Source organism: Tympanuchus pallidicinctus, unplaced genomic scaffold (genome assembly GCF_026119805.1).
Source record: "Tympanuchus pallidicinctus isolate F22 unplaced genomic scaffold, pur_lepc_1.0 scaffold5, whole genome shotgun sequence".
Lineage (NCBI taxonomy): Eukaryota > Metazoa > Chordata > Aves > Galliformes > Phasianidae > Tympanuchus > Tympanuchus pallidicinctus.
Window position 1 is genome coordinate 38,334,898 of NW_026294769.1, and position 27,593 is coordinate 38,362,490.

Sequence of the window (27,593 nt, forward strand, 5' to 3'; positions counted from 1 at the left end):
TGAAGATTTAAAAATCCTTCCACCAACTCAGTAAAAAATTGATTGCACCAATAGAATTGTTTTGTTTTGTTTTGTTTTTGACAGAAAGAAGATAATTAGTGCACTTTAGCTTTTACTTATCAGTATTTCAGGTCTATGCTTCGGCATCTACTGACTTCTGGCTAGAAAGAAAAATGCTGAAAAAGAAACAAAAGTGGAGACCAGAGAAGACAAAGCAAAAGTAGTAACTTTACAATATCCTATGATATTGAAGGAGGAGGAGTGGCAGGAGGAAGGGTGAATACCAGGAGACGAGCAGCTGCAGGTAACCACATAGTTCTTCAGTTTGACTTTAAAGAATGCATAAGAACTGCTAATACAGTAGAAGATTGCTTCTTCTCCTTTGAGGGAATATGAAGTAAGAGGTGTCTTTTGTTCTGAAATACTTTTATTTTTCTATTTTTAAAAATTACTGAAAATTCTGTAATACTTTCTTTTCAGTATTATGGCATATTTGGTGGAAATATATTGCAAATACAGTACCACAAACAGTACGCAGAATGTAAAATGTCTTCAGGTGCCGAAGATATGAGAATAGTTTCCCTGAGAAATATTCCACTTGAAAGAAAGACATAGCAGCTTATTCACTAAAGTGCCTTTTGTGCTGCAAGAACTATTAATCAAGCAGCTATATGGCTCTTCACGTTTGTATTCTTTCCTCTTCATGGTACATCTGTTTGGCTGCCTCAGTTGGCACGAGGGTTTTGGGTGAGTTGTATGGAAGCTCCCCAGGCAGCAGGCTGGTCGTACTACAAGCGTCGGCTTTTGGGGAAAATGGGCTCCCTCTGGTGCGTGGTTGAGTGCTTGTCAACTGAACCACCGGGCTGTTTGGGATCGTCCTGGTTTGGATCACATTTTTACTTGCACTGTCACAGCACTTGAGCACTCGCATATGAAGTGTCACTGGCAAGTGCCAGAAGTTGTCTTTATTTTACTAAGTGGACATTTTGCACTAGTGAGCCTTGTAATGCTTCGCTAACTGGGAGGCTGACCACAGGCAATAGATCCATGTAAAAATTTAGCCATTGCAAATATTTCAGATAATTTTGTATTGCTTCAGTCCTAACTCTAAGCCTTTGTAAATCGCCAGTGTAGTTGATTAGAATCTCCTGGGCATTTTTTAGTTTATTCTGTGCTGAGGGACTTACTGTCTTTATGTTTTGTAGGCTGCTAATCTGAACTGAAAGACACAAACACACTTTGCTTTTGTGAAGTGTGCATGTATACACATCTAATGTTGGAAATCAAAGCTCCGTAGTCATCCTCCTCACTTCATTAATTCAAATCTCTGCTGGCTTTGATTGTTGCAGAATGTCACAGTGGTGCAGTGAGGTACGGTACAAACCATCTTCTCAAGATTTGATCTGACTCGTAACACTACAAAAAGTTGTTTATGTTTAAATTTGTCACTGAAGCAAAGTTTGTGAATTGAATATTCTCTCAGCATTTACATCCACAACCTGCTTAAACAGGCGTCCTGTCTTAATGGAACTGGGAAGCTGGTGAGAGCTGGGGAGAAATTGTCTTAGATCTTGCGGGTTGTTTGCAGTAGAAGTGAGAATCTCTAGTTCTTGATCTAGCTCCAGAGAGGGTTTATTGAAATTCCTGCTTGCTTTTTAAAGTTTTCGGTTCTCCGTGATAACCGGTCTCTCATCCTTTCAGTAAATAGCCTTCAAAGGGTGTTGTGGAGATAAAACAGCCACGTGAAGAGGACAAAAGAGGAGGAAAGGGGGCATTTGGTCCCTAGATTTTATTCCAACAGAAATAGACCACGCAAATAAAAGAGTTGTGAATGCTGAAGTATGATTAGATAATTCTAAACATATCTGAAGGCCAAGTAATAATGACTGGATCAAAAACCCACCTGAATTACTCAACTTAGTTAAGCATTTTTTTCCAATGCAGTTGCTAGCCACGACAGCTGTGATCCGATGAGGAATTGAGTTCTGTGCTCTCTTGTGGCTCAGTGTAAGTCACAGATGTTCAGAACACTGGACACTAATGCATTATAGGCAGAGAAACATAATTGTGCCCAGTAAAGCAAGTAGATGAACTGGGAGCACTGAAACCATAACACATTTGGTGAATAGTAATCATTAAAAAGACAATTGCATTGACTGGTTTGGATCTGGAAGGAGGGCAGCTTTTTCCTGTGGTCTGCAGCTTTCAGTGATGCTTCAGTGAAATTCTGAGTGGAATATTAATCAATGACCTAAAAGTTAGTTTATCTATTAATAATAATCAGGAAAGATAAACATTCTAAATCTCAACACTTGCAGCTACCAATAACCCAAGCCTTCTGTCTGGCTGATTTAATTTCTTTCCATAGTTTAATTATGAATGTAAATGTCAGACATCAGGGGCTGCAGTGCACTTAATTACTGAAGATAATTGCAAAGAGAAAAAGAGAAAATCGGGACCATTTTCAGTTGGCAAATTTTAAGATTATAACCTTAAATAATTTAATCTTTTGTTTTGCAAAAATAGCATCAAATTTTATAGTTGGATGTCTTGGGTATAAAGAATGCCCCTTTTTGGTCATGTTTGAAGAGATGTTCTTGATAGTACCAAAGGAAAGAAAAGTGAGAGATTCTGTGTTTGCTTGTGTTTTGTTTTGTTTTAAATAAATATATCACTGCCAACCTTGTTAGAAAACAAAGGGTTTTATTCGGCTTTAGTGTCATTGAAGGATTAAATATGTTCTTAATTCTTTCTGATCTCATCCATCATTGCTGACTGATCAGAACTGCAGACAGTAAGCAGTTGAAATAGGAACTGTCACTGTCGTTTCATAATTTTGTCAGCAGCACTAATGTACTTCTGCTGAGCTGCCGGCAGTAGGGCTACTTACATAAGCCAAAACCCCAGCTTGTCCCTTCTGTGATGAGAAGTAATTGGCATGAGGGGACGTGAACTGCCCAGCTTCAGTCACAGCAACTTCCACATCTGTTTAACGTAGCAGTTTTGGGAGGGTTAAATACAATGATCTTTACACCTGCAAAATGCTGTGAGACTTTGCTGCCTAGTGAGGAAAGCAATATATACATATATACTGTAAAGCCAACACACACAGACATAACACAGAATAGCACTGTCCACCTCCCAGAGCATATTTTATTCAATTCTTAAGCTTAGTCTGGGAGCTGAGCGGTGGCAAAGAGGAAATTCATTTCACCCCAGCGTCGTTGGGATGGGCTTTGGTTGTATGGTTACATGAATGTCCTTTGCAAAGCCATGACTTTAGCATCTATTTAGCTTGTCCCAACATATCTTGCACCAGTACAAATTTGTTGTGGCTCCTCTGGCATAAAACCAGCGAAATACAAATGGGCTGCCTCGAATTGTTTAGTTCAGTTCAGATGCCTGATCTTTTGGAGCAGCTCCAGCATTGTATCAAGCTGCTTTTTTTTTTTTTTTTTTTTTTTTTTTTTTTTTTAAATTACTTGCATGTACTGAAGTATAAAAACTGCCATTGATTTGTGTTCTTGGAAATGAAGGCGTGGGGAGCTCTGCCCTGCCCCAGGCACCGCTCTGTGCTCGGTCCTGTGCAGCTCAACCTCGAACGGAAGCCGCAATGACAGCTCCTGGTGCAATCCGAACGTATTTTAATTTCACCCAGAAAAACACAGCCGCTTTGCCATCTTAGCGATCTTTTTGATGGTGAATTTATCTTCAGGTAAAATGAGCGGCTCCGGTCTCTATTACGTTGTCCCTAATACGAAGAAAGAGCCATATCCAGGTTCCCATTGGGGTTTCTGTAACCCCACGCGTTACTCACTCGGAGCCCACACCCCAGCCACTCTCTCCAATCTTCCCTCGTCCCTCCCTCCCTTCCCACGCCTCTGATGGATGCCCTCTCCCCGGCTCAGGAAGGCGGCACGGCCGCCCCGAGCAGCGCCGGCAGCCCCGGGCCGGAGTTTAACCCTTTCCCGGGAGCTCCGAGCTCCTCCGCGATGCGCTGCTCTCCCTTCCCCGCTCCGGGCTGTTCGGAAGCGGCCGAACCCGCAGTCTCCAGCGGGCAGCGGCACCTCTCGGGCCCCGGGTGGTGCCGGGCAAGGTGAAGAGCTCTTTACCTGAGCCCGGGATCCCGCACGCCGCTCTGTTCCCGCTGCAGCCGCGGAGTCGGGAACGTCACGGTGTCCGCCCGACGCCGCTGTGAGCCCGGGGCGGCTCCGCGCTGCGTGCGGTGGGGGCGGAGGGCTCGGGGCAGCTCGACGGGGTGCGGTGTGCGGTGGTGAAGGGGCACCGGGCACCTTTTGGATGTTGGGAGCTGCGATTTGGATAGGAAGCAGTTATTTCGAGATGCTAAGAGTTTAGAAAGAGATATATATATATTATCTGTTATATATAATGTATATTGTTAATATACATTTTTTAATTCAAATTTTATTTTATGCCTTTAGCAGTACACCATATCCAAGCACCGCGCATTTTCTCAACGCGAAGTCCCGAAAGGTCTTTTATTTGGGGCTATTTCTTTGTGCAGAGCTCACTGGAAGCCGTTTGCAACTGCCTAAAAGAGGCAACGAGAGTTGCCTTTAAGTACGCGTTAAAAAAAAAAAAAAAAAAAAAAAAAAAAAAAAAAAAAAAAAAAAGCAGCAAGCCTCTGCCTTGAGAAAAGCTCGGTTCGCAGGAAACCCTCCGGATGTTTGCTGCTTTTCATGTGGCATTTGTGGTCGGCTCTGATAACGGCGCGCTCCGTGAGGGCCCCGAAATAGAAGCGTGGCTCTCTGCGGAGGATCCCCGCGCAGCGCTTGGGCGGGTTTAAAAGGTCATCGGGAGTCGGGGGGAGGGTAGGGGGATGGGGGGAGGGAGGCAGTTCACGGCTCACCTCGGGGCCCGGAGGGGGTCGGGAGCGCCAGGAGCGCTCGGGGAAGCGATGCGGGGCCTTGCTGCTCGGGATGCGGCGAATTGGGCTCGAAAGCACCTCGACACTGAAAGCAGAACGGGAGAAAAAAAACATCTCTGGAGCGCTGGAAGGTCCCCGAGCTGGCAGCCCTCTTGCACGAAGCTGGGCTCGGTTGTGTTCAGAACGCACCTGACGTTCTTTGCTCCACGCTCGCTGAGCTGGACGAGAGCTCCGCACAAAGCCGGCCCAAAGCCGGCTGCTCAGTTTATCACCCTCACGTTTTCTGCTGAAAGCGACAACCCTAAAATTGCTGTGAAGTATATTCAATGAGAGATCGTTCAGGGTTTGTTCCCTGGACTCGAGAAACCATTTATTTAAAGCACAACGAAAGGGAGCCACGGGCACTATAACGAGATGGACTCGGGACGAGGTGGCACCCGGGCTGCGGGGAGCTCCTCGGGGCTGCTGTGTCCCCCGGCTCCGGGCTGGGCTGGGGGCGGCCCGGGGGAGGCTGCGAGCGCACCGACCCGTCAGGGCACCGCGCCGTTGTCTTTAGCCGAGTGCCTTGCTCGGAAGCCGGTTTGCTTTCTTCATTCCGCTGCGTGTTCTGTCCTGAGCAGGGAGACGTACGCTTCCCTCGAGCACGACTGTGCTTCAGATAAGGTTCGGATGCCTCTTAATTCCGAACGTTCCCTGGGTATCAGTCGGCAGCAAGCCTTCCTTGGGCACTCGGCCCAGAGCCGGGGGGTCTGGACGTGCTGTAAATCTCAGCCGCAAAGCAGTTCCTGGCATAGGGAACCTCAGAAAAGCGCCCCGACGGCCGGGGCAGGGGCAGCTGGGGAACACCCCAGTTCGCTCCGAGTGCCATCCCCAACCCTATGGTGATTGATGTCTGTATGATATATAAATATGTAAGTGAAGCAGAATACCCCGCTGAATTTCTTTTACAAATACATTGTGTCGTTGTAGGGATGCCGGCATTATGTATTAGGATGTGATCAGCGCACACGCGTACAGGGACGAACACTGTTGCTGACTCTGCTGCTTTCTGCTTTATCTGGTATAAGGGAGATGCAGGGCCGGCGCGTGTGCATGAACCAGGTGAAACGAACCCCAGCTCCCGGCTGGATATGGGCAGGTGCCCTTTCTCAGACAGCCGTTCAGCCCCTGCAGCGGGGCTACCCAGGGATGTCAGAGCTCTAGGAGTGGTTCCGGGTTGTGGAACTGAGCAGCACGAGGGAGAGGGGAACGTCAACACAAAGTGCTTCGAAGTGAAGCTCCCTAATGTCGGCATCTCGCCTTGCTCCCTGTATCTGTCATTTATAAAACCCGCACTGGGCTGGCGGGTGCAGGATACCGAGTTTTAAGCTGCCTGAGTGAGGAATTGCGACGTTCGAACGAGTTAAAGACAGTGCTGCCTTCTTTCGTTTCGTTTCAGTGAGAATCCGTCCGGTGCTGGTTTATGGGACCAAAGAGGGTGCCCTTATCCAAATACATCTTCTGTTATCACTCGAAAGCTGATAAGGGTTCGGCTAATTCTTAACAAGCCGCCTTCCAAGTACGCCTACAACACAGTCCATGGTGCCACGGGCTGCGTAGGCGCGATTGGAGAAGTTCTGTTCCTTCAACCTATATAGTATCACTGTCGTTTCAGTGGCCGTGGGGCCATAAACAGCAGTGTCCCATCATCACCGCGCCGACAGCCACCCCAGTCCCAATGGGCGGAGCGTCCGGGTCCGTCCCCAGCGCGGCTCAGGTGCCGGCGGGAGCCCCGGGGCCGCCCCGCGGAATCGCCGGCAGCGCCCCGCGCCGCGCCCGCCCCCGCGGCCCCATTGGCCGCACCGCTGCTCAAATAGAGCCGGGCGGGAGCCGGCCGCCGCCAGCGGGCAGCGAGCTGCGCGTCCGTTTGTCTGTTTGCAGCCGTCGGGGCCCGGGCGCCCCGCGATGAGCAGCCCCGATGCGGGCTACGCCAGCAGCGAGGAGCAGGCGCAGGGCCGGGGCGCGCTGCCTGCCATGATGCCGGCCCTGGGCCCGTGCCCCTGGGCGGAGGCGCTGAGCCCGCCGGGCGAGGCCAAGGCGAAGGGCGAGGCGGGCACGACGGGCGGGCGCGGCAAGGGCGAGGCGCGGATCCGGCGCCCCATGAACGCCTTCATGGTGTGGGCGAAGGACGAGCGCAAGCGGCTGGCGCAGCAGAACCCGGACCTGCACAACGCCGAGCTCAGCAAGATGCTGGGTGAGCGCCGGGGCCGAGGGCCGGGGGGGGGCGCGGGGCCGGGGCCGGGCTTCGGGCGGCCGCGGTGACGGTGCTGTGCGCGCAGGTAAATCGTGGAAGGCGCTGTCGCTGGCGGAGAAGCGGCCGTTCGTGGAGGAGGCGGAGCGTCTGCGGGTGCAGCACATGCAGGACCATCCCAACTACAAGTACCGGCCGCGGCGGCGGAAGCAGGTGAAGCGCCTGAAGCGTGCGGAGAGCGGCTTCCCGCAGCACGGCGCGGCCGAGGCGGCGCCGCCGGCGTTGGGCTCCGACGGAGGCGGCATCGGGACGTGCGCCGAGAGCCTGGCGCTGCCCTACGCGGAGCGCGGCTACGCGGCGGGGCCGGGGCGCTACCGGGACTGCCCGCCGCTGGGCGCCGCCTTCGACGGCTTCGGGCTTCCCACGCCGGACCCGTCCCCGCTGGACGCGGCGCACGGCGAGGCGCCGTTCTTCGCGCCGGGGCCGCCCGACGAGTGCGCGCCGGGGCCCTACGTCGGCTACGGCCCCGCGGCGGCGGTAGACTTCTCGGCGGTGGGAGCGGGCGAGAGCCCCGCGGGGGCGGCGCTGCGGCGGCACCACCAGCACCCGCACCAGCACCCGCACCCCGCTGCCGGCGAGCTGGGGCCGGGCGGCCCGCTGCAGGGGCTGCTGGGCTGCCCGGCGCCGCCGCACTACTACGGGCAGCTGTGCCCGGGCCGCGGCCCGCCCGCTCCCGTGCCCGTGGCGCTGGGCGCGCAGCCGTCCCCGCCGCCCGAAACCGCGGCGTGCCGGGAGCCGCTGGAGCACTTGCCGCAGGAGGAGCTGCTGGGCGAGGTGGACCGCAGCGAGTTCGAGCAGTACCTGCGCTTCGCCTGCAAGGCCGAGCTGGGGCCGCCCTTCGCGGGCCACGACGTGGCCGGGCTGGCGTCGCCCGAGGCCGCGGGGCCGCTCTCCGCCGTGGTGTCGGACGCCAGCAGCGCCGTCTACTACTGCGGCTACGCCGACGGCTGAGGGCTGCGGCGGCGCCGAGACTCCTCGCTCCTATTTATGTAATTTATTCGGATGCTGAGGACTGCCGGGACCGGGGCTCGTTCGGAATTCAGGGGGTGCCGCGGTCGCACCGCGCTCCGAACGATGCCAGGATCGCCGTCTCTGTCTCACCGCGGGGTGCAGTGCTCGTACCGTGGAACCCCGACGTGGCACACAGCGGGGATGTCATTCACGGCCGAGATCCTGGCGGAGATCGGGATGGTTTTGTAACGTTGTACAGAGTTCGGGTTTTTATATATTGGTCGTGTACAGAGTATTTTTGCACTTTTCCAAATAAAGTGACAATAATAAAACCTCCCCTCGTTATCTCCTTGCAGAGGTGCGATCGCGCTCTGCAGACTGCCACTGCTGCTCTTGTGCTGCTCCTGTGGGTGCCCCTGCAGTGAGAATTCACCTCTGGTACTGGCTGCTGGTCGTCCCTGCCGTCCCTTTGCGCCAGGTGTATGCATAGTGTTCCATGTTCAGACTTTGTCTCTTCCCGTTTCTGATGTTCTGACCATTTATTTGGTGGGTTTCTGAGACGGCTGCGACCAATCTGACCACATTAAAACCCACGATGGCAGGGAGGTGCTCCTCTGCAGCAGCACAATACGAGGAGTGCTCACGAACCCTCACTTTTAATTTCCTTAAAGTAATTCCTGTAACAGAATGATCTTGACTATCTTTGCCACTGGCAAATAGGCACTGCCAGGTGCAAGCTGCCCGCCACTGCTGAGCCTCCCGAGGCGTAGCCCCGCTGGCAGTGTGCAACACCTGCTGGAGGATCTCTCCTCCTCTACCCACCCGTTCCGGCTGCAGAGCACTGTCCCAGCGCTGCGCTCCTGGCAGCCCCACCAGGTGCTCCCTCAAGGCTCCCACAGGTGCATGGCGGAAGCGGAGCTCAGCACGCAAACGCGGGCGGCCCTCGGTCACATCTCTGCTGGTCCGTGCTTACTCTGCACACAGAGCAGCGTCCAGATGGTGCCCGGGATATAAACAGTGCTTGAGCAGTGGCTGAGTGTTACTTTCCTCACACAGTTTTAACCTACGGGGTTTGATTAAATTCACAAAAATCGTAGAATAGTTTGAGTTGGAAAGGACCCTTAAAGGTCATCTAGTCTAACTCCCCTACAGCAAACAGGGACATCTGCAGCTACATCAAGTTGCTCAAAGTCCTGTCCAGCTTGACCTTGATTGTCTCCAAAAATGGAGCATCCACCATTTCTCTGGGCAACCTGTGCCAGTGCCTCACCACCTTTATCATAAAACACCTTCTTATATCCAGTCTAAATCTCCCCTCTTTCTGTTTGAAAGCATTTCCCTTTGTCCTATCACCACAGACCCTGCTAAAGAGTTCGTCTCCTTCTTTCTTATAGCACCCCTTTAGATACTGAAGGGCCACTATCAGCTCTCCCTGAAACCTCTTCTCCAGGCTGAACAGCCCCAGCTCTCTCAGCCTGTCCTCATAGGGGAAATATTCCATCCCTTGGATCAATTATGTGGCCCTCCTCTGGACGCCCTCAAACAGGCCCATGTCTCTCCTGTACTGAGGACTCCACATGTGGACACAGTACATCAGGTGAGGTCTCACCATTGCAGGGCAGAGGGGCAGGATCACTTCCCTTGCCCTGCTGACTGTGCTGCTTTGGATGCAGACCAGGATACAGTTGGCTTTCCCGGCTGTGAGGACACACTGCTGGCTCATGTCCAGTTGCCATCCACCACTATCCCCAAATTCACTTTTCCCTTCACCCTATTCACGACTTCGTGGAGGAAAATCACTTCATTTGGTCTAGAACCAAATCACTCTAACGCTGTTGGTATGTTTGAGCATCTCCTGGCAGCGATTATCAACACACTGTGTTAAATAAACATGGTGATTAGGAAACAGGGCTGAATGCATCCTCTTTAGCTGATCACCAGCACCCGCAAATGAACCCCGTGTCTCCCTGTAGACATGGAGCCCCCTCAGCGCCAGGGACGCCCGCGGGCACCGACAGCAGCCCTCAGGCCCGCTCCGATTATTTGCCTTAGCTGGGGTTGTGGGAGGGCTGCGGGTGTCGCAGAACCGCGTACCGTCGGAGGACAACGCTGGCCTCTGATATCCCTCGCGGGGCCGTAGGGATCTCGCTTGCTCCTCTCTCGGCCCTCTGCTTCCACTTCTCTCCTCCCGGGGAGGGCAGCGCGGCAGGTCGCTGAAGCGCCTCGCAGAGGAAGAGGAAGAGCGCGGCAGGTCGGGGAAAGTGGGATTTTCCGACGGTTTGGGTCGGACTTTTGGCTTTATATCAGCCCCCATAGTACGGCAGTGCCCGCTCTGCCCTGTCCCAAAGTATCTCCCAGCTCAGCCCCATCCCAGCGCGGCTGCCTCGGGTGCCCGAAGGAAGCCAGCATCCCTGCTCCCGTGTATCTGTCTCCCCCTGTACCAGACATAAACCTCCGGATCAGGGCAGCGCGGTTCGTGGGATTAGCTTTAAGGTGCGCTCAATCACCGCGAAGCCCGAAAGGGCAGAACCACAGAGCTGATCGGTGTCCCACCGCACATGACATCGCTCACCAGTTCCGTGCCTACTCTCACCACCAGCCGCGGCATCCGCGACACGGACCGCGGGAGGCGGGATAGGGCCGGACCGACTGGGTCCGGCCCCAGTGCGGCTCAGGTGCCGGCGGGAGCCCCGGGGCCGCCCCGCGGAATCGCCGGCAGCGCCCCGCGCCGCGCCCGCCCCCGCCCCCGCGGCCCCATTGGCCGCACCGCTGCTCAAATAGAGCCGGGCGGGAGCCGGCCGCCGCCAGCGGGCAGCGAGCGGCGCGTCCGTTTGTCTGTTTGCAGCCGTCGGGGCCCGGGCGCCCCGCGATGAGCAGCCCCGATGCGGGCTACGCCAGCAGCGAGGAGCAGGCGCAGGGCCGGGGCGCGCTGCCTGCCATGATGCCGGCCCTGGGCCCGTGCCCCTGGGCGGAGGCGCTGAGCCCGCCGGGCGAGGCCAAGGCGAAGGGCGAGGCGGGCACGACGGGCGGGCGCGGCAAGGGCGAGGCGCGGATCCGGCGCCCCATGAACGCCTTCATGGTGTGGGCGAAGGACGAGCGCAAGCGGCTGGCGCAGCAGAACCCGGACCTGCACAACGCCGAGCTCAGCAAGATGCTGGGTGAGCGCCGGGGCCGAGGGCCGGGGGGGGGCGCGGGGCCGGGGCCGGGCTTCGGGCGGCCGCGGTGACGGTGCTGTGCGCGCAGGTAAATCGTGGAAGGCGCTGTCGCTGGCGGAGAAGCGGCCGTTCGTGGAGGAGGCGGAGCGTCTGCGGGTGCAGCACATGCAGGACCATCCCAACTACAAGTACCGGCCGCGGCGGCGGAAGCAGGTGAAGCGCCTGAAGCGTGCGGAGAGCGGCTTCCCGCAGCACGGCGCGGCCGAGGCGGCGCCGCCGGCGTTGGGCTCCGACGGAGGCGGCATCGGGACGTGCGCCGAGAGCCTGGCGCTGCCCTACGCGGAGCGCGGCTACGCGGCGGGGCCGGGGCGCTACCGGGACTGCCCGCCGCTGGGCGCCGCCTTCGACGGCTTCGGGCTTCCCACGCCGGACCCGTCCCCGCTGGACGCGGCGCACGGCGAGGCGCCGTTCTTCGCGCCGGGGCCGCCCGACGAGTGCGCGCCGGGGCCCTACGTCGGCTACGGCCCCGCGGCGGCGGTAGACTTCTCGGCGGTGGGAGCGGGCGAGAGCCCCGCGGGGGCGGCGCTGCGGCGGCACCACCAGCACCCGCACCAGCACCCGCACCCCGCTGCCGGCGAGCTGGGGCCGGGCGGCCCGCTGCAGGGGCTGCTGGGCTGCCCGGCGCCGCCGCACTACTACGGGCAGCTGTGCCCGGGCCGCGGCCCGCCCGCTCCCGTGCCCGTGGCGCTGGGCGCGCAGCCGTCCCCGCCGCCCGAAACCGCGGCGTGCCGGGAGCCGCTGGAGCACTTGCCGCAGGAGGAGCTGCTGGGCGAGGTGGACCGCAGCGAGTTCGAGCAGTACCTGCGCTTCGCCTGCAAGGCCGAGCTGGGGCCGCCCTTTGCGGGCCACGACGTGGCCGGGCTGGCGTCGCCCGAGGCCGCCGGGCCGCTTTCCGCCGTGGTGTCGGACGCCAGTAGCGCCGTCTACTACTGCGGCTACGCCGACGGCTGAGGGCTGCGGCGGCGCCGAGACTCCTCGCTCCTGTTTATGTAATTTACTGGACTCTTCTCGGGACGTTTTCGACAAGCTCGTCGGGGTTGGAAGTGCCGTAAGCGAACAGCCTTGTTTCCAGGTGGTCTTGCACTGACATGCCTGTGCGGCTGCACTTCAGTTGTCATCCATACCCGAAATTAGCATCTTCCCTGCTGCATTGGTGCTGTTACTGTCTGCACAGTTTCCTCAGCTGATTTTACCTGTACTCTATTTATAGTTTTTTTTATACTTCAGGATAATAAATGGCTGTACAGCTCTTTCTGTCATTTTGTTTGGTCCTACAGTCTTGTAGGGAGACCAGCGGCAACAAAAGCTGTCATGTCTTGAGGTGGAGTGAGGGAATTGCCGGTGCCGTGTCACGCTTCATTGCCATAACAGTTTCACTGAACACGTTCGTCTCTGATGTAGCTGCGTTCCCGTTCCAGCGCTGTGTGGATGGAGCTGTGCCAACGTGTCTCCTCAAGTCAGACATTATGTGACCATGCTGAGTTGAGATTTTATGTTGATTTGATTTCCATTTTCTAATTGCTAGTTGGAATTTGATTGTCATTAAATGCACTGGGGAAATATCCTACCCTGAGCTGTCATCTGTGACAGAAGGATCCAGGTAAATTTGAGATGCTGCTCTTAAAGGAACTCGTTGAATGTAGATACCTGCAGACTCAAAGGTGATTTTGTGTTACATAGCGTTTCCTACCAACTGTTTGCAACAACTCATAAATGACATCTCTGCTGTATTTTCATGTGCTCTCACTTTCTATCACCTACCCCTGAGTCAATGAAGGTTCTGTCTGTTAGGCTTCAGATTTCCTCTGGTAGGGTGATGGAATGCCCACATGCTCATCTCAGTTGCTCTCACCCAACTGCTCACATCCATTACCCATTGAGGCAGGTGCTGCTTCACTGTTCATTTGTTATGCCCCTGTGAAGTTTTTTGCCATCGTTAAGAATGGAGCTACACCCCTGTCTCACTATAACTGTGCTTATGCAGAAAGCATCCATGATGCTTTTGGTGATGCTTCCTATGGGAAGATGTTGGCCAGGGCCAACTGGTGTTGACTGACTAGAATGTCAGAGACATTAATTCATAAGTGATGCTTGAAAAGTGGTATCACTGACATCTATAATAAAGTATTTCTAGCTAAAATTATTTATTTTGCACTAGATTCTTAGTTTGCTGAATTGTCATTGAAGAAATCCAGCCAAGACTCCGATTATGTAATCCATGCTTAGCTTTGTAAAACTTATGGTAACTTTGGTCTATTATAATGGCCATTTGCTGAACACCTGTCACACATACAAAAGATCAGCTGAATTATTTTCAAATAATCTTGTAACTGCATACTTGAGCAAAGTGTGTTGTACTTTGGAGAAGTCATTTTATGTAGTTCGGAGGAAATCCTGGTTCTGTCCACTCCAGTGGAGTTGGGTTTTCAGAACTTTGTGTGTCTGTGAAATTGAAAAAGCTCATTTGCAGTTGCTGTAATTATGTAGACCTTTAATTGTAGCAAACACAAAATGTAGTTCTCCAAAGTATCATTAAATCGCCTTAACCTTGATGTGACTGTTTTTCTGCCTCCTTTGACCTTCTGGTGCTGGTTCCTTTTTCATTTGCTGTTTGCCTTTTTCCTAGACCTTTGTTCACCACCTGCATTAATTGAAGCAGAAACTGAGGAATGCCTCATCAAACACAGCATGTATCCCATCCTGTTATAAGAGCCTGTGTTTGGCCTGAGACAAGGTGAAGATTAAGAAACAAACATTGTCAGTGGGTTTTTGAGTTAAAAGTTGAGGACAGTTGGGGATGTGGAGTAATTGGCTTGATTACCGTTTGCATAATGAAGCTGTTACTTCAGCATCTTTGCTTTTGCTATAGTTTCCTTCTACTATGTTCTTTGCCTAGATTATATTCCTGTTGTTGCGCAAATTTGCTTTCTTCCTTTTGTGTAATATCTCTAACATTCCTACTGAGTTTGTACATCTTTTTTTCTATTCATAGAATCATAGAATTGCTCAGGTTGGAAAAGACCTTAAAGATTGTAGAGTCCAACCACAACCTAACCATACTACCCTAACAACCCTCTGCTACATCATGTCCCTGAGCACCACACCCAAACAGTTTTTAAACACATCCAGGGATGGTGACTCAACCACCTCCCTGGAGAGCCTATTCCAGTGCTTAACGACCCTTTCTGTAGAGAAGTTTTTCCTAATATCCAACCTAAACCTCCCCTGGTGCAATGAGGCCATTTCCCCTCATCCTGTCACCCATCACCAGTGCGAAGAGACCAACCTGGCTCTGGCTGCAATCACTTTCAGGAATTTGAAGAGAGCAATAAGGTCTTCCCTCGGCCTCCTTTTTCCCAGACTAAACAGCCCCAGTTCCTTTAGTCACTTCTCCAGAGTCCAAGATTTTTTCCTTTGTCTGAAGTCTGTTCATATGCTGTCCCCTTTCTGTAATTGCATCTCTTCTCCTTAGTGTAATCCTGATTCTCTTCCTGCCCCATCTATGCCCTCCTTCTAATGCATGACATCCCTTCATCTCTTCTATTCTTTTGCTGTGCTGGATGGTAGTTTCATTATGAGCTTCTTCTCTTGCTTTCCTGCTTCACATCTCATGCCCCAGTGTTCCTCATCACATGTTTTGGTTTTTATAGATTCCATTCTGGATTTTCACAGAGGACAATGCAAATCACATCTTTGACACTGAGCTGATGCCTACCCTGGACTGAATATTAAATTGTACAGCAAAATGTTTTTAGGTTCAGTTTAATTTCTTTGAAAGAACAATTTTATTTTCAAAAGTGTATGGTGTTATTGGACTCTCCTGTACTCTTCTATAGCCAGCTGTTTGAGATGGAAAATTTGTGGTCCAAATATGTTACTGAGGATAAAGACAACTGACATTGTGTTCTTGAACTGGAAGGTCTGAGGACATCTGCGTCTGTATCGTGTTCAGCATCAGCTGAGTATTATACTTGTGCATTGGACTATTTCTGAGAGATTTCCAAGGGCACTGATTTAGGAACTGCAATGTAATTTAGCTTTTGTATTGCTTCAAGCAGTAAAAATACCCAATAACATGGATATTTTTCAAAAAATCCTACACAGGGATAATCCAGTATGTCTTGTGTTCACAGGGTACACTGAGCATGGTGAAGAGCTTCCCTTGTACAGCCTGGGTGCTCAGCTGCTGTGTGTGGCTGGGGCTTGCACCTGCAGAACCAACAGGAATACTGTGGGAGGTGCAGACCAGAGCACGAGTCCTCCACTATACTCCTTATGGTCCTGCTGTACATGAGGGCATGCACCTATGTGTATTGTACGTGCCAGTGTCTGGTGGTTCCAACTGTCCCAAGGAACTCAGGTCGTCAGAGCACATTTCTGGAATTTTTAAAGAGATTATGATTTCTTCTGTCATGATAAAAGAAGGGTCATCCTCTTTTCAAGCCACTGTATCTTCAGTCCAGTCCAATAAATGGGAAATCTGGATATGGATGCTCTTAAATGCTCTAATCATATATATATAATAATTTTATTTGATTTTTATTACCTATTTTATTTTTATAGAGGCCACATTGTTTTTTTTTTACATATTAATGTAGCAAAATTGATATTGTTCCTTTTGCAAACATTCTTTAAACAATTGATTTACCTATTGGAAAGCTTAGCCATTCTTAAATGAATGTGGATATTTAGATAAGGGAAATGCAAGAAGTGTTTTAGCAACCAAAATGCTAATGGCTGTATGCTGAATGATTACTAATAAGAACTGATAGATATATTTTAAATCCAAGTACAGTATGAAGTAGATAAACCTAGGCTAGTAGTGGAATAAAGCCAATTTAACTTAGCATAGTCCTAAATGATGATTAATTTATTCTTCTTGTCAGGGAAATTTATGAATAAGCCCTGACTTACTCCAGTGATTTAGAAATATATTTAGTTAAATGAGTGCATGATTGTGTAGAAACAGGGGATTTCTCTGGGATGTTTTACTGCCCATGGAAGGCTTACTGTCTGGAAAACAATTAGTACATTGTAACATTGATTTTTTTTTTGAGGTTAAGTGCAGTTTTAAGGTGTCTGCCTTAGACATAATTAAAGCATTAATGCATTTTACTCTACCTGTCATTTCCATTTGAAAGTACCACAAGTCTTAGAGTATTGGCTAAGGCTGAAAATAAAAACAAAAAAAGAAACTGAACCACAAAGGTTATGCCGTATCACCTGACATAAATGAAACAGATCAGTAATGAGCAATCATGATCAGTCACTGACAAATGCTGAAGTAGGTTTTGGAAACAACATTTATTAAAATCAAATTTCATCATGTAGCTGTTTAAAGTAGGATTTCACCGTGTTCTGTGTATTTAATAAGTGATGATTCCGAGGAAATAAATTTCCATCTTTTTCCTTATCAGAGAGAAAGCTTGTTTCATGGGGCATTCTACAGATTTAGCAGGGGAATATAGTTATTGTTCACATAGAGGGTGGCAGCTCCATTTACCCACAGAGAATATATTTAGGTACCAGCAATCTTGGGTTCCTTCCAAGGCATTGTGGAGTTACACTGCAGTGTCTGATTTACTTTAAAGCTTCTTGTTACAGTTTAGGAGCAGAATTTATCCTGCACACATCCTGTTTAAAACAAAATTTTCTTCCCTGTTCAACAGAGATAAAGAATATTTTTTATGGGTAAAAATTGTGTCCAAATTAACTGGAAGGATGAACCCATAACTGTGAATTCATAGAACCATAGAATATCCATAGTTGCAATATCTCCATAAGGATCACCAAGTCCAACTCCTGACTCCACACAACTACCCCAAATCAAACCCTACATGTGAGAATATTGCCCAAATGCTCATTGAACTCCAGCAGCTCAGGGCCATACCCCCTGCCCTGGGCAGCCTGTTTCATGCCCACCACCCTCTGGTGCAGATCCTTTCCCTAACCCCAGCTGCCCCTTCCCTGTCGCAGCTCCATGCTGTTCCCTCAGGCCCTGTGGCTGTGACACAGAGCAGAGCTCAGAGCTGCCTCTCTGCTCTCCATGAGGAGCTGCAGTTGCCATCAGGCCCCCCCTAAGTTCCTCTGCTCTGGGCTGAGCAAACCCAGGGACCTCAGCTGCTTCTCACACATCTTGCCTTCTAGACCCTTCACCATCTCTGTAGCTCTCCTTCAGACATTCTCTAACAGTTTTACGCCCTTCTTATATTGTGGTACCCAAACCATACTCGGTGCTTGAGGTGAGCAGTGCAGTGTGGTCAATCCCTTCCCTCACCCAGTGGCAGTGCTGGGCCTGGTGCAATCCAAGGTCACAATCGATCTCTTTAGCTACCAGGGCATTCTGTTGACTAGTGTTCAAATTGCTGTCAACCAGAACCCCCACATCCTTGCTTGTGGGGCTGATCCCCAGCATCTCATCCTTCAGCCTGTACGTATATCTGTAGCTGGCCCATCCCATGTGCAGAGTCCAGCACTTTCTCTCCTTAAGCTTCATGCAAATGGTGATTGCTGGGCTTTCCAATTAGTCAAGATCTCTATGCAAGGCCTCTCTATCCTCAAGGGAGTCAAAAGTTCCTCCCAAATTAGAACTGTCCACAAACCAATTTAGTAAATCTTCAAGCCCTGTATCCAAGTCATTAATGAAAACACTGAAGAGAACTGACTCTAAAATGGAGCCCTATGAAACCCCACCAGTGCCTGAACACCAGCCATTGTAACCCCTATAACTCTTTGAGCCCAACCTGTCAGCAAAGAGTTCACCCATTCCACTATATATATATATATATATACATATATATATATATATATATATTTGTCCAGCTGATGGGTATTTTGTGCAGAAGGATGCTGGAAGAAACAGTATCAAAACTGGTTGATACAATAAAATTCCAGTTTCAAATGCACAGAATGGTATTACCGATGGGACAAGACTCTAAGACACAGTATAGCTATGTAATCTTTTTCATGCTTCGAAAGGTATCACTTTTGTCAGTTACTGTGTGTGACTCTATGATTCCATGCATATTTTATCAAAATATCTATGTACATCCACTTTACTTGTATAAAATCAACAGTGAAATTCTCAGATGTTTTCTTTGAGAAATAGAAAGCAGCTCTGGTATCAGATTAATGCAATGTGTCAATGTTTCAAACTTTTGAATATGATGTCAGAAAGCGTAGTGTTACAAAATCACCAATATTATTCTAAGAATTTTGATTCAAAATGTGCTGGGCTTGCTTTAAGAGGAACAGATTTAATTCACCATTGAGTTGGAATACAACACCTGTTTGTTATCAACACCTTTTCTTGATGAATGGAGTACTCAATTGGTTAAATCTGTAGAGAACTATTTAACACATAGGAAATAAGCTAGCATTTGTTAAGATGAAAGTGTTGCCATCTCAAGATTCAACCAGAATTTCCTATCGTATTCTGCTGCAAGCGTTCTTTGAAAGCAGACTGAGAAACTTGCATGAAAAGGTAAAAATAAGAGTTTTCATCATTTCTGAATAGGTCAGAGCAGTATTTTTGGGGAAGAAGATACAAGGATTCTCTGAGACAGGTATGTTTAATCTGTGCAAAAATAACCTAAAAATAACCACTTACAACACTTAAACCATTTATTTTGAGCAGCCTCAGTCCAGATGAGTTAGTTGTACTCAGTGGTTTAACATATTTATGTAAGGAAGCTTATATAATCATTTGTAATCTATTCTAGTAGGAAGATATAAAGAAATAGGCTTTGTCTTTCAAAACTCACACTTCATCCTTATAAATTTAAATTGATTTTCAGGACAGACAATTCTCCAAGCAACCTGTCACTCATTGAAACAATTCCTCTAGAAATTTGAGAGCCTTGACATGATGGAAAATAAAGGATCTGAACAAAAATTTGCATCAAGTAAGTACATCAAGCTCTGGGCACCACTGCTAAATCACAGCAAAGAAAATGTTCAATTAGAAAATCCTGTGTCAGGGCTTTAACTTGAGTGACAAATCTGATATTGTAGTACCACAAATGTTTTTCATGGTGTCAAAGCCAATAACACTGATTCAAGGCAAAATATATGCATTTATAGACTTTAATCCGGTTTTGCTCTGACAACAGTGTCAATAGAACTGTAGGTGGAGCAACTTGTCTGAGTTTTTGTCAGCTCCGAGAGCTTCTCGTGGTAGCTGTAGTTGTGCAAGTGCCTGAAACTCCAGGTGGCGCCTGAGAGGTAGCCTCCAATGCGTCAATGTTGTCTAAGAAGTCAGAGAAAAGCAGCTCAGTACTACTCAAGGCTTGGGTTTTTGCAGCACCTCCCTCTGTAATCAATGAAATATTGCACTGCGTGTAGTCTGTGCTTAGAAGCAGAGAGCAGATGGCTTTCTTGTTTTGCTAAATAAATCTAGTGTTAGCAGAATGTAAGCGATCTGATGTGACACCATGTTATTTCTTTTGATAGGGGCCTATGAGTTCTTAAGGATGAACTGGACATGAATATGCTTTCATTCCTAACAACTTCAGTGCTCCTGCCAGTCAGGATGAGCTATTTGGATTTTCAGAATCACAGCACGGTTGGGGTTGGATGAGTCTGCTAGTTCAAGGCCCAACTCCCGGTCCAGTGAGGACAATACAGATCAGGGGGCCCAGGTCTGTGTCTAGGTGGTTGCTGAAGATCTTCAAGGAGGAGACTCCACAGCCTCTGGGTATAGAAGGAATGCTACCACCAAAACTTCAGCCTTGGAGGGAACAGATTTCAGGCTGCTCAGGAAGCTTACTTAGTAGGGTCCCCAGAAAACTGGTTTTGAAGGCATTGGTGTCCATCAGTACTGGTTACTGTTAAGTGCAGCCTCCTAAGAGCACAGGAAATAGGCAATTCCAAAATGTTGAACAGAGTTCTTCTAGAGGTTAGGTAGAAAATGTATGGCTGCTGGAAGCCAGGAGTTGCACATAATGGTCCTTATGGGTCTCTTCCAGCTTGGGATGTTCTGTGACTTTTCTGGCCAACTTGTGCCAGTGCTCAGTCACCTGCAACAGCACAGAAATGCTGCCTGGTGTTCAGAGGGTACCTCTTGAGTTCCAGTTTGTGCCCATAGCCTCTTGTCCTGGCACTGGGCACCAATGAACAGAGCCTGGTTTTGTCCTCTTTGCATTTCCCTTTTTATATTCGTTAATGGGACCTCCTTGAGCATTCTGTCTCAGCTCCCTCAGCCTCTCCTCCTAGAAGTGCTTGGTATACCCAGGCTAATTTGGAATGAGTACCTATTGCTGTCAAAATAGATGCCCTACTAACAATTCACTCACTAGGAGCTTACTGCTGTAGTGAAGCTGCCTGCTGCAGTAACAGCATGACATGTTCAAACTTGTTCAGTTGCCTGACAGCCTTGACGTATTTGCTCTGTTTCCTCTATTTGTACAATGGTCTGTGGCTACAACACACATCCTTGGACATGAATTTTCATTTTAAAGTTCCCAAAATGGCCTTCATAAAACTTGTGTGCGTGTAACCCCAGTATTACAGAAATAACTATATCAATCCCAAACTTCAGAAGGGGAGCATGTTTTACATCTAACTGCTCTTCCTAACTCAGAATCAATTTGTTTATTGTATTTTAGTTTGGATTTTATGCAACATTGCAGTATTACTGCTTTACATAAGAAAAAAAATATTGGCTACACCGAATCTCTGGAGATTTTTAAAAACCGTTTGGATGTGGTGCTCACAGATATGATTTAGCAGAGGGTTGTTGGAGTTAGAATAGAATGGGTAGGTTGTGGTTGGACTTGATGATCTTTAAGGTTTTGCAATCTGTGCAATTCTATGATTCTGTAGTGAAGATGTTAAGTCTCGACTTGAAACAGTGATTGAGCACCTGGTGGGAAGGCAGGGCCCACCCAGGAGAACTCAGGTGCATACAGTGTGCTCATTTAAGGGCTGGCGGTGCAGGAAGGTGCATATAAAATGAGAATTTTCCCTTAAATGGGATATAAGAAATTTCCTAGACTCCTGCTGTGTAACCTATGCTGCTTCCAACTTCTCCTGATGAGCAACTTGGCAACCATACTTTTTCCTCTTTCTTGATGAAGATCTGTTGCCTTCACTGTTCCATTTCCTCCATTGCTCACTCCACTGTCCAACACCTTCAGAAAATATTGCCAGTTGTTGTGAGTTACAAACATTCTGCTTTTCATATTGGTTTTCAATGATCAATCTTTTTTTCAATAGTAAGATTATTGTTTGTGTCATAGTGGTGCTGCCATTAGTGCCAATTCTTTTTTTTATTGTTGATGTTGTTGGAAACTGGATGTTGCTGATGATCTACAACCACAAATGCTTTTTCAGAAAGTTATTAGGGAGGCTTTTAAGCCAGTCACTTCTGTCAGTTTTAATATTCTTGTGTTTTGTAGAGGTTAGAGATCTGAAAGGGATCTCTCCATGTGTAAAATTGTGTTGCAATGTCATGGAGAGAAGCTTGACAAACTGACTTTGTAGACAAACACATACTGTGGTATGTACTAATCTTTTCAGATGCTTCTTTCTACAGAATCTTACAATACTATTTTTGTTCATGGTTTAGAGAAAAGGACCAAATGTCGTAATAACTGAACAGTGTTTCAAACATTTTATAACTGGGTGCCAGGAAAGTTACCTTTGTCTTTGAATTTACATCAGCAATAAGGCCGTAGCGTGTCTCTGAGATTTGGAAAAGCTTGTAGACTTTCCTGTGTACTGTGTTCTCATTTGCAGCTTCTGAGATATTCTTTCAAGGTTTTCAATGTATTCTTCATCAAATCATTTCATTACCCAAGCAATTCCATGCTTGCCTAAACTTAAGAGTCTAGTGTCATTTGCGATGTAGCATTTGAGGCTGGCAGATGTGACACAAGTTGTACTGAAAACCTGTGGCCTTATGAAACAGCAAAGGGATCTTGGCTGGAATATGTACTTGCTCATACAATATAGGTAGTTCCTTTGGAGTTAAATTTATCATGAATCTGAAGTGTTCTCGAGCGGTGTGAATCTCTGTGTCTGAGCTAGATAAATCCCTCCTGCTACTGCTGCTTCTTCAGCTGTCTCAAGTGTTATGTGAAATTACTCTGGTCTGAGAACTGTCTGGAAATACTCCAAGCTTCCCTCTGTGCCAAGTGATGAATAACAATGAAGGTGTTGTGATGTCTCCTATAAACAAACCACATTAACTTGACTTTTTGTACTACCTAAAATAGAACTACAGTAGCATACAGGAATTGCAGATATTTTCCAGTATCTGTAACCTCCAGGAGTTCTCATGATTCACTCTAATGTGAGAGAAACAAACTCATTTCCAGAGTCTACCTCTGTTATCCTTGATAGCAGGAAGGCAAACAGTGTCAGTTTTAACTTTGATTGTCAAAGCTTGGAAAGTGTATTTGCCAAACAAGTTTTCCCTCTTCTTCTAGCAAGAGCAAGAACACTGTCTTCTGAGACCCTGCTGTATTTATAGGTTCTTTATATATATATTGCTTTTTATTTGGTAAAATATTGCTAATACAAAAAATGACAGCATGGAAATACAAAAAGTAATTGAGGGAAAAGGTGAGGCAGAAGGGAATGTAATTGGCTGTTGTCTGTATTAGGCATTAAAATCAATAGCTTTATAGTGATGGGTATAGTGAGATTTTAAAGAGGATTAGTTATCTCAGATTTTCTAAATGTCGTATTCCAAGAATTACTTTTGTTAAACTGATCTGATTTCCTTTGTTAGCAGAGTAAGTAGTTGGTTCTTTTAGAGTGAAACAATGGGTAAAACTAGATGATAGCAGAACTTCTGATGTTGTGTGTTACTGTCTCTTAAATTAAAGAATTGTGATCTCAATTTAATAACTATTCTTACCTGTAATTTTATATATATATATTAAAAATATTAATTTTAATATAAATTATATAAAATTATATATATTATAAATTAAATTATATATATTATATATATTATTTATATATATAAAAATCATATATATAAATAAATAAATAAAATTGAGAGCGACATGGGTAAATACGATGGTTCTAGTCCACTGCTGCTAACTGCCCATCTAGGATGTTTTTCTTTACTCTGCAGTGCCATGTGTCTGTGAATTTTTCGATAGTCATGCTTGGTGAATAGATTGAGAAACTGAGGTCACTTACTGTATTTTATTCAGTTTATTATATGTCACAACAGGAGATGCTCACCTTGCCTTGTAAACTCTGCTATAAGGTATAATTATAGCCGTAGGTGAACATGCAGGCAGCAATCACTGAAAATCAAATGGCTGTGTACGATTTTGTGAGAAAAGGAGAAATGGGAAAGAATGAGAAAAGGAAGGTGGGAAAGCTGTACTTGGGCTGTGCAAACTCCTCCTGTCTCCTGAAGGTGATGGTATTACCTTGAGCACAACTAATCCTAAAAGCACACACAGACCTGATAATAAGGTGTGCACCTGAGACAAGGAGGGAAGATTTTAACTGGTGAAAAAATAGAAGAAAATGTAATTAGCTTGCCTCAAGATTTACTTGTTGTTTCCAATACTAAAAGCCCTGTAATTTTTTATTTGAACACTTCATGACATCAGATTACCGTGTTATGTCCCTGGTTGCTAATTTCACTTAAATTGCAGTAGTGAGCAAGTCCCTGAATCAAACAGGAAAATTGATTCATACTAGAAAACCAATAATGTAATCAAGTATTTGGCATGACCAATTGCAATTGAATCAATTGAATACTGAAGTTGGAGACAGTGCAAATCAAAAGTACACTTCCTTAAGTGTAACTTAAATATTTCAGATTGAATTAGCTCAGCTCTTTTTATCACAGATACCTTGGCAGAAATATGCAAAGATTTATGTAATGAGGATTACTTTAGTTAGAAACAGGACTTTGCAATATCTGACTCCATTTAAAAGCAAAACATAATTTTTTTTGCCTTATTTCTTTTTTTTTTTTTCTTCAGTATCACTATACTATCTTCTGGAAGTTATTATTAAAAAAATATATAATTTGCAAATAGCAGATTTTGTGCTAGAAAGCTTCACTGAAAACTAACCTTCTAATTAAAGCTTATTGAGAAGGAAATAGGAGGTAAAATTCCTATTCATTTCAAAGTATTCTCAGCTGCATTTATGTCATAAGTATGTGGAAATGATTTTGATTAGTTCTTCTCAAAACTAAATGCTTGGTCTCTTGAAAGTAAAGCACTAAATTGATACAACTAACCTAAAAATTGCCAGTCAGTTTTGAAAGCTTTGGTGCATGTGTAACAACTCTCACATGGACATACATATTTCATTATAATACCATATCTTTAAAAAAGCTTTATAATGCTTATGTTAAATCTGAATCTGGCAAAATTCATTTTGTATTATTTGAAATACAGTAAGAGTAAATGCTTATTTTGTATGCCTTCATCTATTTTCTGTTATCCAGGCAACCTTCTGTAATGTTTTTCATTTGAATAGTGGCCACCTGTGGTGTCTATTTGTCCTGATGTGTACACCCATATGTAGGCAGTGTCAGTCTGTAATCCAAACAGAAATTTCATTTAACCAAACCCAAGTCTGCTGATCCTATCTCAGTAGGTGTAAATTAAGAAACTTGTGGAGCTGATGATGGTTTGGGCTCACAGGCTCCAGAGCTAAAATACTTGGCAAGGCTGTATTACAAAGCTATTTTAATTAACAAGGGATATGCTAGCTCAATATAAGGGTGTAATTGCTGATAAATCATATTTAACTGGTTTGAAAATATATTTCAAGATGATAGAATAGCATAAAATAGGACACCAATACACAGTACCACAAATCTAGAATCACTGCACAACCTGTTGATTATTGGAACTGTCACTTCTACTTTAGAGAGGAGATGAGGATGTTTGTGCAGAATGTGTGTAGGGCCACTGGGAGGAGAGGCAGTAAAAATTGTTCAGCATTTATGAATCAAGTAATGGTTCTTAAGTTTATAAAGTTTGTCTACCATCTCTGCCAGACATCTTAGAGAGGAAATATGACTGTCCATGCTTTGCAAGCCCCTTCCCCAAATACCACACTTGTGTCTGTCTTTAATGAAGTAACATCTGAAAAGGGTATTGCTGTGTTCAAATTGGGAAATTTTTCAGTAAGTTAACTCCTCTGTGTTGTATCTTTGACAGTATTTCTTCTTTTTGGTTTGAGCTTAGTACAGTTAAGCAAGATAAAGCCTATTAATTTAGTCTATAAATCACTACCTTCAGGAGGAATTTTTCTGATGCCTTCAGCTGAATGGGACAACCAAATCAAGACCTTCAGTACAATGGAGAGATGGCATGGAAAAGAAGGAGCACATGTGCTGCTGGTCCACATTTGGGAGTTGCTTAGTATTCAGTTGTGTTTTAGGGAAACCCCACTGTGAGCTGATGCTGGGGCTGTGCAGTTGGCCATGGTTGTGGTTGGCTTTCCTTGTTCAAGTTGACTCAACATTATGACTTAAGAACACTACTTCCTGCTGCTCCACATCCTTTCATTACAGTTAGGGGCAAAAGAATGTTTCTGCAATGTAATTTAGGTCATACTGACGCCAAACATTGTGTTGCATATTAGAAATCCCATTCCTAGTTCATGCCTAAATGAAGGAGCTGAGAGAATTAGATACAGTCGAGGCACAGTAGCTGCATGCGGATTGATGTTACCTGTTTCTGCTACCGTCCCAAGTTCCACATAACTCCTACAGACTTAGGTCGTCTATCTTGCCTGCACAAGGACAAACTGCGCTTTGTTTGCAGAATCACTCCACCTTATCAGGATACAAGGAGTGTGGCATGAAGTACTGGCAACCTCCTGGAGGTGACTGACATGCTGGAGAGTCCCAGACCTTGTGGCTGCCTGGGGACAGTACTGCCATGCACAGCACATGCCCTGAGCCAGATGGTGATGTACAGAGCTCGTAGTTGACGGCTTGCCAGTGAATGAAAAGAGTGATGCTTAATGGAAGATTAATTTAAGCAACTACATTATTATTGATAACTTATAGGACAAAGGGAGGATTGGTGTGTCTTAAGTATGTTTAAAAACATGTGAGGACAAATGGTGTTTGCGTGGTCACCAGGGATGCCTGAATAAACATGCATTTTTCATTTCCTTGTGTAACTTCCTGGGAGAGGAGCTTTGGGGAACAGGGTGAATGTGCTGCCTGTCTCTGTCAGGAAGAAGAGCTGCTCTGCAAGAAAGCTTTTCTGATCAGCATTTCCCTATCCTGTTGCACAGCTGTTTTTGTAGCTTTGATAAAACAGGGTAAAGTGAGAAAATACTCTGATTCCTCATGATCTTCTACAAAATGCTAAAAAAAAAATATATATATATGTTTAGGTTTCAGGCTTCTGCTAGGCCACCTGTCTTGGCTTCCTAGCCTTCTGGCCTCTGTCTGCCCTTTAGATGACAGATTAGCTGTGAACATCCTCTATAAAAGGAAATAGTGTTCTATAAAATTCACACCAGGGTTTCCAATTTAGTACCCAAGTCAGGACATCCTAAAATAAGATTTGTTTCAAAAATAGGTCAGGGGGATGTCAGGGTTAAAAGCAAACAATCTACTGATGTCAGATTATTCTGTGAGAAAACATGCATGGAAAAGGGGTTTAGAGTCTTGTTCAGGTGCAGTAGTTTTTTTGCTGATGGGGAGTAAAGCAAAGCAAAACAATAATAGCATGTTCCTTGAATCAAGTGTGATAAAGAAGAGTTCCTATATAGCAAAACAGGAAGTTTAAAAAAGGCCAAACAATTGATCTTTGAGGACAGGAATGATATTTTAATTTTAACCTTTTTGTTTTGGCTTTAATTTAGTTTACAAAGTGGTGCAGATCAATGTCAGTAAACAAGTGAATATGCTTAAATATGAAGAGATATTAAAATACCTTTCTACAGAAGAAATGCTGAGAACTTCAACTGCCTGAGGTGTGTAAATCACATTGTTTATCTACTTACATGACTTACTATCTCCCCAACGTTTTTTTGTGTGAGTAGTGCAGCAAACCCCTTTATTTGAGCTTTCCCAAGAATATGTCTAAGGATCTTTTCTCCCTTCCTTTGTTTAAATGTATCTTTTCGAGGTACTATGTTGCAGATCCGGTCTGTGATTGAGAACGTTTTGTTTTGAAAGTCTAAGAAAAAACAATCAGTTCTCTAACATGAATACCTTTTGGCCCCAAATCAAACTCTATCTCAACAGAGACCTGACTTAAGCATTTGCATCTTTAATCCATTTTTAAAAAAACAA

At 46.8% G+C, this 27,593-nt stretch overlaps 3 protein-coding genes across 4 annotated transcripts in view; all 3 read left to right on the forward strand.

Moving 5' to 3' along the window:
* The first annotated feature begins 6,791 nt into the window (after window positions 1-6,791).
* LOC128090703 (transcription factor SOX-17-like) lies at window positions 6,792-8,245 on the forward strand. Its single transcript, XM_052703190.1, has 2 exons — window positions 6,792-7,121; window positions 7,207-8,245. Exons 1-2 carry the CDS (start codon window positions 6,833-6,835, stop codon window positions 8,127-8,129), a joined length of 1,212 nt encoding a protein of 403 aa, XP_052559150.1. The 5' UTR covers window positions 6,792-6,832; the 3' UTR covers window positions 8,130-8,245.
* Window positions 8,246-10,945: 2,700 nt separating this feature from the next.
* LOC128090702 (transcription factor SOX-17-like) lies at window positions 10,946-12,593 on the forward strand. The gene is made up of 2 exons (XM_052703189.1): window positions 10,946-11,287; window positions 11,373-12,593. The coding sequence occupies exons 1-2, from the start codon at window positions 10,999-11,001 to the stop codon at window positions 12,293-12,295; spliced, it is 1,212 nt and encodes a 403-aa protein (XP_052559149.1). The 5' UTR covers window positions 10,946-10,998; the 3' UTR covers window positions 12,296-12,593.
* A 5,977-nt stretch (window positions 12,594-18,570) lies between these two features.
* Window positions 18,571-27,593, forward strand: part of LOC128090691 (lipoxygenase homology domain-containing protein 1-like) — a 214,046-nt gene continuing 205,023 nt past the window's right edge. For both annotated transcript variants that reach the window (XM_052703161.1, XM_052703162.1), the window contains exons 1-2: window positions 18,571-18,909; window positions 19,141-19,248. The gene's annotated coding sequence lies outside the window, so the exon portion shown is untranslated. The remainder of the gene's footprint in view (window positions 18,910-19,140; window positions 19,249-27,593) is intronic.